The following is a 16726-nucleotide window of genomic DNA, read 5'->3' on the forward strand; positions in this document are numbered from 1 at the left end:
CTTTCTGTACTGAGTAGCACTGTTTCTTTCTGTAGCACTGTGCTGTTGGGGAGAGGACCCTTTTTGAACAGTTGTTCTTAGACTGGAGCTGGTTAGGTCAGATGTACGTGTCCAATCTGTTCCCAACTGGCTACATCGGTTGGCAGGTAGGCACTTCATTGTTTTACAATGGAGTAAGAATGCTCAACAGATTGAGGGCAAGATACCATGCTCTAAAAATAAACTAAGCCGAATAAGCGCCTTCAGTCTCTCACTCTCCTGCTGGTAATAGATTTGTGAGACAGGCCAGTCCTTGCCTACAGACAGCCCCCCAACCTGAAGCGAATACTCACCAACAACCACATACCACACAACAGAACCACTAACCCAGGAACCTATCCTTGCAACAAAGCCCGTTGCCAACTGTGCCCACATATCTATTCAGGGGACACCATCACAGGGCCTAATAACATCAGCCACAGTATCAGAGGCTCGTTCACCTGCACATTCACAAATGTGATATATGCCATTATGTGCCAGCAATGCCCCTCATTGGTCAAACTGGACAGTCTCTACGTAAAAGAATAAATGGACACAAATCAGATGTCAAGAATTATAACATTCATAAGCCAGTCGGAGAACACTTCAATCTCTCTGGTCACGCAATCAGAGACATGAAGGTCGCTATCTTACAACAAAAAAACTTCAAATCCAGAGTCCAGCGAGAAACTGCTGAATTGGAATTCATTTGCAAATTGGATACTATTAATTTAGGCTTAAATAGAGACTGGGAGTGGCTAAGTCATTATGCAAGGTAGCCTATTTCCCCTTGTTTTTTCCTACCCCCCCACCCCCCGGCCTTCTGGTTAAACTTGGATTTATGCTGGAAGTGGCCCACCTTGATTGTCATGCACATTGTGGGGAGAGTGGTCAGTTTGGATGAGCTATTGCCAGCAGGAGAGTGAGTTTGTGTGTGTGGTTTTTGGACGGGGGTGAGGGGGTGAGAGAACCTGGATTTCTGCAGGAAATGGCCCACCTTGATTATCATACCCATTGTGAAGACAGTGGTCACTTTGGATGGGCTATTACCAGCAAGAGAGTGAGTTTGTCTGTGGGGGGGCGGAGGGTGAGAAAACCTGGATTTGTGCTGGAAATGGCCCACCTTGATTTTCATGCACGTTGTAAGGAGAGTGGTCACTTTGGATAGGCTATTACCAGCAGGAGAGTGAGTTTGTGTGTATGTGATTGGGGGGGGGGGTGAGAAAACCTGTATTTGTGCTGGAAATGGCCCACCTTGATTTTCATGCACGTTGTAAGGAGAGTGGTCACTTTGGATAGGCTATTACCAGCAGGAGAGTGAGTTTGTGTGTGTGGTTTTTGGAGGGGGGTGAGGGGGTGAGAGAACTTGGATTTCTGCAGGAAATGGCTCACCTTGATTATCATACACATTGTGAAGAGAGTGATCACTTTGGATGGGCTATTACCAGCAAGAGAGTGAGTTTGTCTGTGGGGGGGGCGGAGGGTGAGAAAACCTGGATTTGTGCTGGAAATGGCCCATCTTGATGATCACTTTAGATAAGCTATTACCAGCAGGAGAGTGGGGTGGGAGGAGGTATTGTTTCATGGTGTCTGTGTATATAATAATGTCTTCTGCAATTTCCACAGTATGCATCTGATGAAGTGAGCTGTAGCTCACGAAAGCTCATGCTCAAATAAATTGGTTAGTCTCTAAGGTGCCACAAGTACTCCTTTTCTTTTTGCGAATACAGACTAACATGGCTGTTACTCTGAAACCTCTATTTACAAAACAAATTGAGAATCAAATAAGTAATATATCTGGCCATGCCAATTTGAATAAAGCAAGATCCACCATGATTGTTTCAGTTTTAAATACTTTAAAAATACCAATAAAGTGGAAGCATACTTGGTGCCATAAATATAAAGGGAAGGCTAACCACCTTTAAATCCCTCCTGGCCAGAGGAAAAACCTTTTCACCTGTAAAGGGTTAAGAAGCTAAGATAACCTTGCTGGCACCTGACCAAAATGACCAATGAGGAGACAAGATACTTTCAAAGCTGGAGGGGGGGGGGACAAAAGGTTCTGTCTGTGTGATGCTTTTGCCGGGACCAGAGCAGGAATGCAGGTCAGAACTCCTGTAAAGAGTTAGTAAGCAATCTAGTTAGATATGTGTTAGATTCTGTTTTGTTTAAATGGCTGATAAAATAAGTTGTGCTGAATGGGATGTATATTCCTCTTTTTGTGTCTTTTTGTAACTTAAGGTTTTGCCTAGAGGGATTCTCTATGTTTTGAATCTGACTACTCTGTAAGGTATTTACCATCCTGATTTTACAGAGGTGATTCTTTTACTTTTTCTTTAATTAAAATTCTTCTTTTAAGAACCTGATTGTTTTTGTCATTGTTCTTAAGATCCAAGGGTATGGGTCTGTGTTCACCTATGCAAATTGGTGAGGATTTTTATCAAGCTTTCCTCAGGAAAGGGGGTGTAGTGCTTGGGGGGATATTTTTGGGGAAAGACGTCTCCAAGTGGCCTCTTTCCCTGTTCTTTGTTTAACTCGCTTGGTGGTGGCAGCATAGGGAAAAGAACTGCCTGGAAGAATCTGTTGTATACATTGTTGGTGTAGCCATGTCAGTCCCAGGATATTAGAGAGACAAAGTGGGTGTGGTAATATCTTTTATTGGGCCAGTTTCTGTTTTTGAGAGAGACAAGCTTTCAAGCTTACACAGAGCTCTTCTTCAGGAAGAAACTGTGATAATTCAGAATAAATGAGGAAACAAAAATGGATGTGTAGCGGGGTGGACACCAGCTCGAGCCCAGAGGGGTTAAAACAGCCCTGAGAGAGGGCTACTGCAGAACAAAGGCAGCAGGGCTCATTGGGGAAGCAGCCTCAGCTGGGGGGGCTACACCCCAATCAGGGCCCAGCTGGCTCTGTAAAGGCTGTGAGCCAGAGGCCCAGGAGTCTCTCTCTAGCTTCTCTGAGGGACGGACCTGGCTGCAGGGATCTAAGCAGAGTACTTAGATTGGAGCAGGGCTGGGGAAGGGCTGAGGAGCTGGGGCACTCCAGCCAGGAAAGCCCCAGGCTGCAACCTAGCATTAGGCCCAACAGGTACTGGAGTTGCAGGGGACAGCCCAAGGTTAGACAGATGCAGCAGGTCCAAACCCAACCTTGCCTGTGATGAGTGGCTCATACTGCAGTCTGCCCAGGGCGGGGACTAGCTGGTGACTGGCAGAAGCCTATGACTGAGGCGAGGTAGGGATAGTGGATGAGGGGTTCCCCTTGGAGGGGGAGACCCAGAACTGTGGGGTACAGCCAGGAGGCAACACCCAGTGAAAGAGGTACCAGGGTCCTGGGAGGGACACGGGAGCCAGCAGCAAGGTGAGACACCAGCCTGAAGAGGGCGCTCCGGAGGCTGGAACGCTAATTCCCAAGGACAACCAGCAGGCAGCACTGCCAGTGAGTCCTTGCCCGGTTACAGGATGGTACAGATCTAGGGCTGTGGTATATGTAAGTGACTCAGAATCCAGTTATCATAATAGGTTTTCATTTTCTTTTATACCATTCATACAGTAATGGTATCGTGCTTGGCATGCTATCATTTGGATGGATAAAATACACAGCTACAAATCTTCCCTGCAAAAGGGTTGAGTCTAGCACATTTTGTCAAATAAATCATGGTGTATATGTTGGTTGTATAGTTATTTACAGCGCCATTAACTTATACTGTATCATCTTATTTTCACAGGTGCTTTATCCAAGTACATCAAAGTAAATAAGGAGTAAATAAAAAACGGTTACTTACTTTCTTGTAACTGTTGTTCTTTGAGATGTGTTGTTCACGTCCATTCCACATTAGGTGTGTGCGCACCGCGTGCACGAGTGTCGGAAACTTTTTCCGGGGCCACCCAAGTGGCACCCCTGTGCCGTGCATATATACCCCTGCCGGCCCGACCCCCTCCAGTTCCTTCTTGCCGGCAACTCCGACAGAGGGGTAGGAGGGTGGGTGGTGGAAGGGACATGAACAACACATCTCAAAGAACAACAGTTATGAGAAAGAAAGTAACCATTTTTTCTTCTTCAACTGCTTGTTCAAGTCCATTCCACAAGCCGGTGAATTACAAGCTTTCCTCTGGAGGAGGGTAGGAGTTACGGAACAACTGCTCAAAGGACAGCTCTGCCAACTGCCATGTCCTCTCTGGCCTGCTGGTTGACCACATAGTGGGTCGTGAAGGTGTGCACCGAGGACCAGGTGACTGCTCTGCAGATCTCCTGGATCGGGACCTGTGACAGGAACGCCATGGAAGTCGCTTGCGCCCTGGTCTAGTGGGCCATGACCACCGGGGCTGGAATACCTGCGAGCTCATAGCACGCCCGGATGCAGCTTGTAATCCAAGATGAGATCTGCTGCGCTGACACCGGGAGGCCTTTCATCCTCTCGGCTATGGCCACGAACAGCTGCGTGGATTTGTGAAAGGGCTTGGTGCGCTCCAAATAGAACACCAGCGCTCGACACACATCCAGGGTATGCAAGCTGCGGTGAGTCGGGTCCGTATGGGGTTTTGGGAAGAACACCGGCAGACAAATGTCCTGGCCCAAATGGAATTGAGACCCCACTTTAGAGAGGAACTTGGGGTGTGGCCGGAGCTGCACCTTGTCCTTGTGAAATACTGTATACGGTGGCTCAGAGGTGAGGGCCCTCAGTTCGGACACCCTTCTGGCCAAGGTAATGGCAACCAGAAATGCCACCTTCCAGGAAAGGTGGAGGAGAGAACAGGTCGCGAGGGGCTCGAAAGGGGGTCCCATGAGTTTAGAAAGGACCAGGTTAAGGTTGTATGGAGGGACTGGGGGACAGGAGTACGGGAACACCCTCTCCAACCCTTTAAGGAACCGTCCCCACTATTGGGTGAGAAAACACCGAGCCCCCCCGAGAACCCCGGATGGAAGGTAGAGAGGGCCACCAGGTGCACTCTAAGTGAGGACGGGGTTAGCCCTTGCTGCTTGAGGTGCAGGAGGTACTCCAGGATGGCCACCACCGAGGCCTGGCCCGGCCACATCTGTTGGGGTTCACACCAAGACGAGAACCTTTTCCACTTGGACATATAGGCCGCCCTGGTAGAGGGCTTTCTACTGCCAAACAGAATCTGCTGCACGGAAAGGGAGCACTGGCTCTCCAGGGCGTTTAGCCACAGAGCCTCCATGCTGTCAGGTGCAGTGACTGTAGGTCGGGGTGGAGAAGCCGCCCACCGTCCTGTGTAATGAGGTCCCGGTGTAGGGGCAGAACTACTGGGGCCTCCACCGACAGCTCTAGGAGCGATGCATACCAGTGCTGCCGGGCCCAGGCTGGGGCGATGAGGATCACCGCCGTCCTGTCCCTGCACACCTTGAGCAGGACCTCGTGCACCAAGGAGAGCGGGGGGAAGGCATACATCAAGCCCCCTCTCCACGGGATCGCAAATGCATCTGCGAGCGAGCCCGGGATGTGGCCCTGGGACGAGCAGAACCGCGGGCACTGGGCGTTGGCCCTGGTGGCAAACTGGTCTAGCCGGGGAAACCCTCAGCACAGCAAGGAGTCCAGCACATCCCTTGGGGCTGTCACTACCAAGTCCAGGGGGTCCCTGCCTGGGCGGTACACCCCAGCGAGCCACGCCTGCAGAGTCCTGAGTCTCAGTCTGGCATGCCTGACTATGTGCGTTCATGCTGTCATGTGGCACAGCAGCCACAGGCAGCACCTGGCCATTGTCATTGGAAACTGTCACAGTGAGGCCACCGCTTGTTGGATAGCCCAGAATCGGGATACTGGAAGGCTTGCCCTGGCCTGCACCGCGTCCAGGACTGCCCCTATGAATTCCACTCTCTGCGTGGGCACGAGCGTGGACTTGGGGACGTTGACCAGGAGCCCTAGCTTGCGGAACAATCTCAGGGCCACCTCCACATGGCCCTGCACTTCTGCCTCAGATCAGCCCGCCAGGAGCCAGTCATCCAGGTACGGGTACACCCGGATTCTCTGCCTCCGTAAGAAGGCCACCACCACCGCCATGCATTTCGTGAACACCCTTGGGGCCGTGGCTAGACCGAATGGGAGAACCGCAAACTGGTAATGTTCTTGGCCCACGGTGAAACGTAGGAACCACCAATGTGCTGGGTGGATGGCGATATGAAAGTACGCGTCCTTCATGTCGAGGGCAGCATACTAGTTCCCCGGATCCAGGGAAGGGATGATGGTGCTCGTGAGAGGGGTCCCTGAAGAGGGAGGGGGAAAGAGGGTGGGAGTGAGGGAGGGAGGGAAGAGAATTACGCACGGTGCAGAACGGGTACTCGCTGCAAGACCCAATGGTCTGACGTAATGGTGGACCACGCACGGGAGAAACGGGACAGGTGGTTCAGGAAACAAAGGGACGGATCCGGTGACTGGTCTGATACACTGTCCTCGAGCGCACCTTCAAAAGCCTGGCTTAGTGCCCGGCTGGGGTTTGTGCTGGCCTTGGTTCTGGCCCGGCGCATTATTGTTACTATTGTTGTTGCGCCGTCACCTGTTATCCCTGCCTCGCTTACGGAAAGGCTCATGCCTATGGCAAGGTTGGTACTGGCGTTGAGGGGTAGGCTGTGGCTTAAAGGGCTTCCTCTGGGTCGCCGGGGTGTGCATACCCAGTGACTTAAGCATAGCTCGCGAGTCCTTGAGGCTGTGCAGCCTCGTGTCTGTCTGGTCCAAGAAGAGCCCAGACCCTTCGAAGGGGGAGGTCCTGGAGTGTATTCTGGACCTCGGGCGGCAGGCCTGACTCCTGAAGCCATGCCAAGCACCTCATGACCACCGCTGACACGATTGTTCTAGCTGCCGCATCTGCCAAATCCAGGGAGGCCTGGAGAGAGGTCTTGGCTACTGCCTTGCCCTCGTCCACCAGGGCCATGAACTCCTGTTGGGAACCTTGTGGAAGGTTGTCCTTAAACTTCCCCACCACGGCCCAGGAGTTGAAATTGTGCCTGTTGAGGATGGCCTGCTGGTTCGCAATCCTCAACTGAAGGCCCCCAGATGAGTACACCTTTCTGCCAAACAGGTCCTGGCGTTTCGCTTCCTTGGCCTTAGGGGCCGGGGCCTGCTGTCCATGGTGCTCTCATTTGTTTACCGCTGAGACCACTAAGGAGCATGGACTTGGGTGGCAGAACAGGAACTCATAGCCCTTAGAAGGGGCAAAGTATTTATGCTCCACTCTCTTGGCTGTTGGAGCGCTGGAGGCCGGGGTCTGCCATATAGTCTTATAGTTGGACTGAATGGTCTTAATGAGTGGGAACGCTATTCTGGATGGACATACAGGGCTCAAAATGTCTACCATGGGGTCCTCCTGCTCAACTGTCTCCTCAGCCTGCAACCCCAAGTTCTGGGTGACCCTGCGCAGCAATTCCTGGTGGGTCTATCGGTGGAGGGCCGGACACCTCTGTACCCGCCACCGCCTCATCCCGGGAAGACGAGGAGGTTAGCTGCTGCTTGACCCCCTCCGGTTGGTCCTCCTGCTTCCCTTCTCCTGTGGGAGGGGTCTCCGGCTCAGGCCGGGGCGGGAGTCCATGGGATGGCACTGGACTCGGTGCCGGTCTCTCCCATTTATCCTGGGGGGATGCTGGAGGCCTGGATACTGTAGCCTCTGTCACCGTCTGGCATCAGTGTGGGGACCGGGACCGCTGCACCAAGTAACTTGCACTGGACAGGGCCCCTTGGTGCTCCTGATAGGCCCAGGGGGTCCAGAAGGGCCAATTGGGGTTGCCAGCCCACCTGAGGGTCCCTGCTGTCTGGGGCCCGGTGTGGGTAGCTATAGCAGCCAGAGTCGGAGCTGGACTGCAGCGATGCCGATCGCGAAGACCATGGCAGTGCCAATGATCTGTGTCGGCGGGAGAACGAGCAGCTCCTGGCTGAGCGGGAGCAGTACCGGTATCAGGACCAGGACTGGTGCTGGCATTTCCTGGACCGGGACCGTCTGTGGGAGTCCTCTGGTGAGGGCAGTCTCAACTCCTCCCGGTGCCAGTCTCTGCGTGGTCCTGGAGAGCAGCATGCACTTTCTGGTGCTTCCTCGCACCGACCCACTGCCGGTGCTGCAACCTCCTTCTGGGCCACTGGCAACTGTGAGTCTGTGGAGTCGGAGCTCCACCGGGACCAACTCTGGGAGCAGTGCCAGGATGGTATCCTTGAGTGGCACACCATTGTCAGCTTACCCCTTGACGGCCCCCGAGGCATGGGTGCCGGAGGGTTCTCCCCATAGGGGAGGGGGCTCGCCACCGACAGCTTATTGAGGTCCTTTGCAGCCTGAACGGTGCCAGGCATAGAGGGCTGATCCGTTATGCCCTCGAGCCCATTGTCCGCACTGAGCTCACTTAGGTCTGGGCCCGGTGGGGCTTCTGCTGCCAGGACCACCTGTGTCAGCGCCGGTACCGCGGCCTTCCCGCTCTTATTGGCGCTCAGTATCTTGGGAGGTACCGGCCTCCTGTGCGGGGAATGACCGCGCCTTCCTTTTGGCTGCGCCGGGGGCTGCACCGGGGAGGACATAATAGGTATGTTAACGAACTGAGAACAGCTACTCTAAAGGCTAAGGGACTGCTCTTCTACGAGAGAGAGAGGTTGTTCCAACGCTGCCATGGACGGTAAGAAGGAACTGGAGGGGATCGGGCTAGCAGGGGTATATATGCACGGCACAGTGGTGCCACTCGGCGGGCCCTGACGGGAGCCGCTAAGGGGAAAAGTTTCCAACGCTCATGCACGCGGCACACGCACACCTAATGTGGAATGGATGTGAACAAGCACTCGAAGAAGAACTACTACTTTCAAATTCTCTTGCTCCGGACACATGGTACATGAGTAAACCCTCAGTGGAATACTATAGGGATCATCACTCAAAGAAAAAGGAGCAGTTGTTGTGGAAGGGTGTGGGGTGAGGCTATGGAGAGGAAAGGTCATCCTCCAGTTTTGGAGGTTGCTGTATCTTGCCTGACATGCTGCCATCTGACTGATCCCAGTGCATTTTACCAAGTCAGCAGCCTACTATATATGGTGATTGGAGACATCTACATTTGCTTATACACTTGCCAGTTTCATCCATAGCTTTTGTCACATCCCTTATTTTAAAGACAAGAATAAGTTATTTCACTTATTAATAAATTGTTTAAATAATAAATTAATAAATAAATTAATAAATTTCACTTATTAATAAATGGCCTTGAATACAGACCCAATCCATTTTGTAAGTGACAAAATAATACAAATGTATCTGTCAGTTCTATGTACTGTCAAAGGAAAGGGGCAAACACCTGACCAAGTACCCACAATTGACATTTTAAAAAAATACTAGGTTAGCAAGTGCATTCTTGATCTGATATGTTTAGTATACGGAGGTGGGTTTTACATTTGTTCAGCAAGATAAGACATAAATGCAACTTACTGCTACACCCTGGAGGAGGCAACCAGCCATTCTTTGTGCATTCAGCTGTATCTTGGTCATTATTAATGTGAAATCCACGATTACACGTAATTATAAGGACATCACCATCCCAATACACGTTCCTTTGAGGTCTGAATCTACCATTAACCACTACCAGGGAGCGGGGGCGGGGCACGGGTGCTTTCCCTGACCCTCGGCAGGAGCTCTGGGCGGGCGGAGGGGGACAAGGTACAGGGGCGCCCATTTTTCCAGGGCCCCCCCAGTTAGCCAGGGCCCCTGGGCATGGGCCCCATTGGCCCAGTGACTAATCCATCACTGCATGCCATCTGTACACTGCTCCCACTCCCAGCACTTTCATACCCAATAGCGACAAACCAAGCTAAAGGCACAAACACGGTTTTCCCATTCTAGACCCAAGTTCTGTTATCAAAAGAGGGCTGAGCTGCTCCGAACACTGTTTCTGAGAAAGCCTCTGAATAGTGCCATTAAATACTCCTTGAATAGATTCAGTAACATCTGAAATAGCCTTAGATACGCCTAGTTACAGACAGTAAGTCATTTACACTTTTAAAATTGTTGTACAACAAATTAATGCCACTTGGTTATTAAATTAATTTGAGGGGCCAGAGTGGAGCAGGGAGAATCTACCTCACAGTGTCTATTAGCCCCTGAAATGTAATTAGCTTAACACAGGTCCAGTCTGGAAGACTTTCCCCGCTGCATTGTAGGGATGAGAGCAAAGAAGCAGCTCTTTCACACATTCCTATCATTGCAGAGTGCCCTCTATTGAAAGCAGGATATTTGAGATATCCACTACAGCCCATCTCCACCTACCTTTGCATTCTGGATAGACAAATGGATTGCCATGGCACTGCACCATAAAAGCAGATTGAGATAAATTAGTTGCAAGTGCATATCCTGATTTGCAGTGAAGCTCAAGAAAATCACCACGTTTTAGGTACATCCATTGTGATATGGTCGCATTTGCTCTCCCATTCAACTCTACCATCTGGTTTTCCATTTCTTCCACTGAGATAGCACATGGCTCTAAAACAAGAAAAAGGTGTGGTTGTCTTGGTAATGCCCCAAGTAAGCAAATTGAAGTAATGTGTTTACACAAGTGATGAGTCTGATTCAGTGAATCTCTCCATAAACCTCAAAGCCTAAGAAAGCAGTATCTTTTTTTACCTAAACAAAGTGGTGCTTTTGTCCAATTCCCATTGTCACAAAAAGATCTGTTCTGTCCTTCCATTGCATAAAATTTTTGGCATTTGAATTCTACAAAGGAGCCAGATGTGTATCCTTTTTCCAAGAAAGTAGTTATGTCTCCATTCTCAATAGTAGGTGGACGGCTACAGTTTTTCCCTCTTTCTAAAAGGAAAAAATGACAATTATAATAATCTTATGCAAAAATGGTTATGATGTCATTTTTTGGCTTTGGTACTGCACGTGGAAAATGGCTCCTTGTCCAACGTTAGGGAAACCACTTGTAAAAACCTCATGTTGCTGAGCTAGGCACAATGACCAAAATACTGAGGGCCTCATCCTCAGCTGGTGTAGAGCAGCACAAGGTCTATGTACCATTTATGCCCTACCTTGTGCTGGCCCTCTGAACAGCAATGAATTCACCCTGAATGAGGCAGGAGCCCTGTGGAAAATACAGTATACCATCATGTAAGTGATGCCTACAGAGGGTGATGCAGTGCCTCATGTGTGATTATCGCTAATGGAAGGGGCAGGTGTCACAGTCCAGAACACTACATGCACCTACTTGACTGTACACAAGAAATCAAATAAAACTGAGAAACTGAATTATCAAAATACAGTGCAGATTTACCAGAGATACATGAAGGCAAATCCATGTGCCCATTAACACACTTCCTGACTGAAGGGGTTGCGAGGGTATATCCTTCACTGCACATAAATTCCAGTGTGTGGTCACTCAGAATCAGCTGTGCATGTCTTCGGCCACTGGACAGAAGCAGATTTTTGGTCTCCAGTTGCTGTTTTGTGAGGCTACACGGTGCTAAAGAAAAACCAGAAAAAATGAAAATGATAGAGCCTGATTTTTCAGTGTCCTTCATCTTGCGCAGCCATTTACCTGCTCTGTAGTGAGTCACTGCAAAACATGCCCATTCTGCTTTGTACTCTCTCTCTCTGCAGGGTGTAAATTGTTTGTAAGATGCAGTGGAGAATCAGACCCATTATCTTCATCAAGATATAGATTAAAATGTATTTCTAACATCAACGAAAAAAATCACATTGCTGAGAAGGAAAAAAAGAGGTATGTCTAAATGTTAATTTAGATGTGTGTGTGTGTATATATATATACACACACACACACACACACATATATACACACACATATATACACACACATATATACACATAATGCAATGCTGCCAACTCTCATGATAGATCTGTAGTGATATCTGGGGCATTTTTAAATCCCCAGTTCCAGGAGTCAAGTGAATACAAAGGAATCCCATCTTTTGTTTAATAAAGTAAGTTTCTAGTCAATTCGATTATTTAGAAAAGCTCGAAAACATGATCCCAATGTTCCTTAAGGCTCAAAAAGCAGAAGGTAAATAAAAATACCCAAAAGGTAGTATTTTTTTTTAAATGAATTTCATTATTTTTAAACTAGTCTCACGAATTCTGGAATCTTGGGGTTAGCAATACTGAATAGACAGCAGGAAAAAATAGGATTTTACCAAGAAAGTATTATCTCAACCATAACTAACACATGGGTCACTAGTTTGATACTATATTCAGTGATAGGGCACTGATAAATATATTTATCCACATATACAAAAGAAAATGTCAAAATACCATGTATATCTGGGAATGTACCCTCATCCAAATCTAGTAGCCCAAAATCCCATACAAAATTAACAGGAATACTTGTGGCACCTTAGAGACTAACAAATTTATTAGAGCATAAGCTTTTGTGAGCTACAGCCCACTTCATCAGATGCATAGAATGGAACATATAGTAAGATATATAGATATAGATATATAGAGACACACAGACACAGATAAGTTGAAAGTTACCATACAAACTGTGAGAGGCTAATTAGTTAAGATGAGCTGTTATCAGCAGGAGAAAAAACTTTTGTAGTCATAATCAAGATGGCCCATTTAGACAGTTGACAAGAAGGTGTGGGGATACTTAACTTAAGGAATAAAAGGAATATCTATCTTACTATATGTTCCATTCTATGCATCCGATGAAGTGGGCTGTAGCCCACGAAAGCTTATGCTCTAATAAATTGGTTAGTCTCTAAGTTGCCACAAGTATTCCTGTTCTTTTTGCAGATACAGACTAACACGGCTGCTACTCTGAAACCAGTCATATAAAATTAATTATTCACTCAATAAAACAGAAATTAATTTATTACAAATGCCAAGGAAATAAGCCCTAAAACAGAGAAATCCCTAAAGAGGAGAAACTGATGATGTATGTTTATTGGCAAATGGCAAGCAAGGGCCTGCTCCTGCAAACCGGACGCATGCGTGAGATTCCAATGAGGCCAATGAGACTACTTACATTCGGAGCACTTTTGTGAATAGGAATTGCAGGAGTGCATCTAGGGCCTGCTCTTGCTGCTGGTGAAGTCAGTGGGAACAAGATTGGTATAGACTTTGTAAGCAAGCCCATTTGTTCCCCCATACTGTAGCTGGTATTTTCCGGGACTTGCTGAAATTAGCCATTTCTTGATGGAAAGGCCTCAGCCATCCCCTTCTTACACTACTCAAAGGTGCATCAATCATGTGAAATGAAAAGAGGCACTAAAAAGTCATCAGGTAGAAATAGAAATTCTAAAATCCTACATCATGCACACAATTTACATGAAGACTTAGACATGAAAAGGGCAGGGTAAAAGGAACAGTAATAAATCAATAAAATCAATTCCTGCTATACTTACCTGCCAGGACTGAAGTTTGGGGTTCAGTAATTTCCCCTCACAGGTGATAACATCAGAAACACCTAATATAGGTGGTTTAAGTGTTAATAGTGTCAAGAGATGACAACAGGTATAGGAGAAGATACACAGATCACTGAATTCAGGTCTTTGCAACTAAACAAGCATTTCATCTCATCAACTAAATTCAAGGGGTTGTCAAAATCAGCAGTAGGCCGAGCTCCAAAATCCCCAATGCTGCATTAAGAATAAATGATTTCTCATTAAAATCACTCTCTTACATTTCCAAACCTCACTTCAGTATGAGTGAGCACAGACATCGCCTCGTGCCAGAGTACGTGTGTAAAATCAAATCACTCACCTGCACACAGTTTCTGCACAGGAGACAATCAAAGCCATTAGGCCGTGTACAGTGTTTGGGCGGTCACATGGATGTGACACAATAGCTTACATGGGTCTCTAAGCAACATACCATTATGTGCAGATTTATGCAATAACCAATATACACATCCATCTGGTTTGTATATAACTTTGTCTAAGTCAAGTAGCCAGGATTTCAATTATCCGAGGTCCTAACAAGTACCATAATCTTACAGTATCCCCTAAAAAGATGAGAAGCTCCTGTACAATACCAAGTAGTTCTAGGATACTTTGCTTTTAGTAAGACTCCCTCTTATACAGTGTAAGTAAAAATATCCCATATGGTCAGTGTCCTGAACGTTACAGTGCTAAACTAGCAGGGTATCAGCTAATTTGTTTAGTAAACTATATTAAAAGAAAATCAACTCACAGCCCGTCTCTACTAAGAAAAACTAATATAAACAACAAGGAGTCCGGTGGCACCTTAACGACTAACAGATTTATTTGGGCACAAGCTTTCATGGGTAAAACACCACTTCTTCAGATGCAACACTAGTATAGAATTCATGGACTTTCTAATGGAATTTTGGAATTTTAATCGCTTCCATGCCTATTACAGTAATGCATATGTAAAAAATAAACAATAGTTAGTTGGACCTTTGCAGGTATGTTGAATATCTCACTTCTTTACACGCCACAGCTGTAGTATGTATACAGTGCACATCCCCAGGTTTATCTAGGCATATCCGGTTAGCACATCCCCCTCACTCAGTGGTTTTTTCCCTGCTTTCAGGGGAGGACTTTTAGCAGTGAAGCAGGCCATGATAAATGGAGAGATGCACCCCTCTGTACCCCTTTCCAAGGTACAGCCTTAGGGGGCCCATCAACTCCTATGATGTCACTGAAATGAGGATCTTGATAAATATTATTTGCCAATTTCTCCTAATGCTGCAGCCCTCTTCTCTTTGTTATGATGATACAATGGTGTTTCATCTCCATATTCTTTGTTATGGATATTTTTAAACCTTGCCTCCAGTATTCAGATCCTGTGTCATTGCTCGCATTTAGGGTTATTAACAACAAAAATCGTGGAATTTGATAAAATGGAGAAATTCTCTCTCTTCTGTAATATAAATAAATAAATTTAGATGTTCTGTTGTCTTGTTATAAAAGAGACCCACCTAATTTAAATTTCATATTTGAAACTATTTGGTGATCTGCAGAGATCTCATTAATAGAAACTCCTAGGGACCAGATATGGCTTGAGCCATAAACCAGATAGTTGAATCCTGGGATCAAGTGTGGTCCATCAGACACAGGAATCTGCTCTGAATTCTGATACCACTTCCCCTGTCCCCCATAGTTGAGGAGCGTTTGAATTCATGGGTTTGATTTGGGTCCATCTCTACGAAAGAACCAACCTGTGGGAAAAAGCAAAAAAGCAGTTCCCCTTACCCAAACACTGTGGTGCAGGTTTCCAGGTTTTCCCACTGCATGTGATCCATTCAGTTCCCATCAGGCTGTATCCAGGATTGCACTTGTACTGCACTTTGTCACCTTCTCTGTACTCCAACTTGTCAACACTAACAATCTCCGCAAAATCAATAGCAGGTGGCTCTTCACATGCTGGAGCTGCAATAGATGCACAGACATAATTGTTGTTGTTTGATGTAGGGACATGTTCTAAGATCATTTGGCTTACTAATGAACACCTTACTGGTGGCTTTTCACAATTCATTTAATTTAAATCATTTATAATTCATCTATCAATATGGTACCTAGGAACATTACTGCACAAACACACACTCAGTCACTGCAATAACCTGACAGAAAAGGGAGAACAGAAGAGGAGAGAAATGCTTTACAATAGGCTAAGGTTTGGCTGCACTGATGAGCCTTGCACCATGCACTGAACATCAGCAACACAGAACTGACCCATCACCACAGGATATGAGCACCACAGTTGTGGCCCCTCCACATGCAAGAATATCCTGCCTCCAGTCCCCAAGAGTGCACTTCAAGGGACTGTCTGCAGCTGTGCCTCAGCTGATCTGAACTATCACAATGGTGTGTAAGGTGGGAAGGAGCCTCCAACGTGCCACACCATGTACGGTTTTATTGTCTAAAACCGACACCTGGAACTGCTCATTACACAGCAAAAATACACATAGCAGAAAGAGGAGGTCTAGAGACGGGCAACCATGATGAGGAGCATGGAAAGAGCCAGAAACCTGGGACAATGAGGAATTTATTAATATGCTACATGGTCCTGCTCCAAAGAAAATCTTTGTTCAGATCCACAACAGTATTCTCTGAAATGGGTAAAAGCCCCTTTGCAATTCTTCCATAAACATCCTTGTAATTTAGAAGAAAAAAATGGGATCATGGATTATGAATATAACCAATGGAGTTAATGTCGGGATACAGTCAAAAAGTAGACGAGCAGGAGATGAATTGGGTCTCATATGTATAACAGGGTTGGGGTGGAAAGCAGCATAGAACAATAAATATGGAGGTCTCACTGCATTATATAATGTGGGCTCCAATATTGACCCCTCTTTTATCCCATTTGATGGTCTGCTCCTTGTTTACCAACTAAATTGATACATGCTGTCCTTTCTTCTGTAGGGTGGATTGCACAATGTCTTAAAGATGGATGGGTCCTTTACCATAGTGTTTCCATGAGTAATTTAATGGTTGAAGAACTCTCTACCTTTGTCACATCGGTCCTTTCTTCCTGGCCATCAAATGAGCATTGTGCTCATGTATGGGGCAAAGATTTGTGGCTCATATGGGGAAATTTACAAGAGACTGAGGGATCCTAGGATTATGTCTGAATCTTTCTTTAATTGTTTCTTCTTACTTTGACGAGTCACAATCTATTGTTTCGGAAGGTGTCAGTGTCATAAATAAAAGAACTTACTGTCATTGTCTGATTGTATTTAAATCATAAGGACATACATTTTATGTAAAGCACTAGAGCAGAAAGGTTTCAGAACTCTTTCTACTGACTGTTGTTGCCTT

The 16726-nt window shown here is 46.9% G+C and overlaps 1 protein-coding gene across 1 annotated transcript in view; it reads right to left on the reverse strand.

Annotated features, from left to right (window-relative positions):
• LOC119566992 (complement receptor type 1-like) overlaps positions 1-16726 on the reverse strand; it is a 207535-nt gene that overhangs the window by 15297 nt on the left and 175512 nt on the right. The window contains 4 exon segments of the mRNA XM_043520786.1: positions 10251-10463; positions 10605-10787; positions 11254-11442; positions 15158-15334. Of these exon segments, the coding sequence (XP_043376721.1) occupies positions 10251-10463; positions 10605-10787; positions 11254-11442; positions 15158-15334 (762 nt within the window).

This window comes from Chelonia mydas, chromosome 8 (genome assembly GCF_015237465.2).
Source record: "Chelonia mydas isolate rCheMyd1 chromosome 8, rCheMyd1.pri.v2, whole genome shotgun sequence".
NCBI lineage: Eukaryota > Metazoa > Chordata > Testudines > Cheloniidae > Chelonia > Chelonia mydas.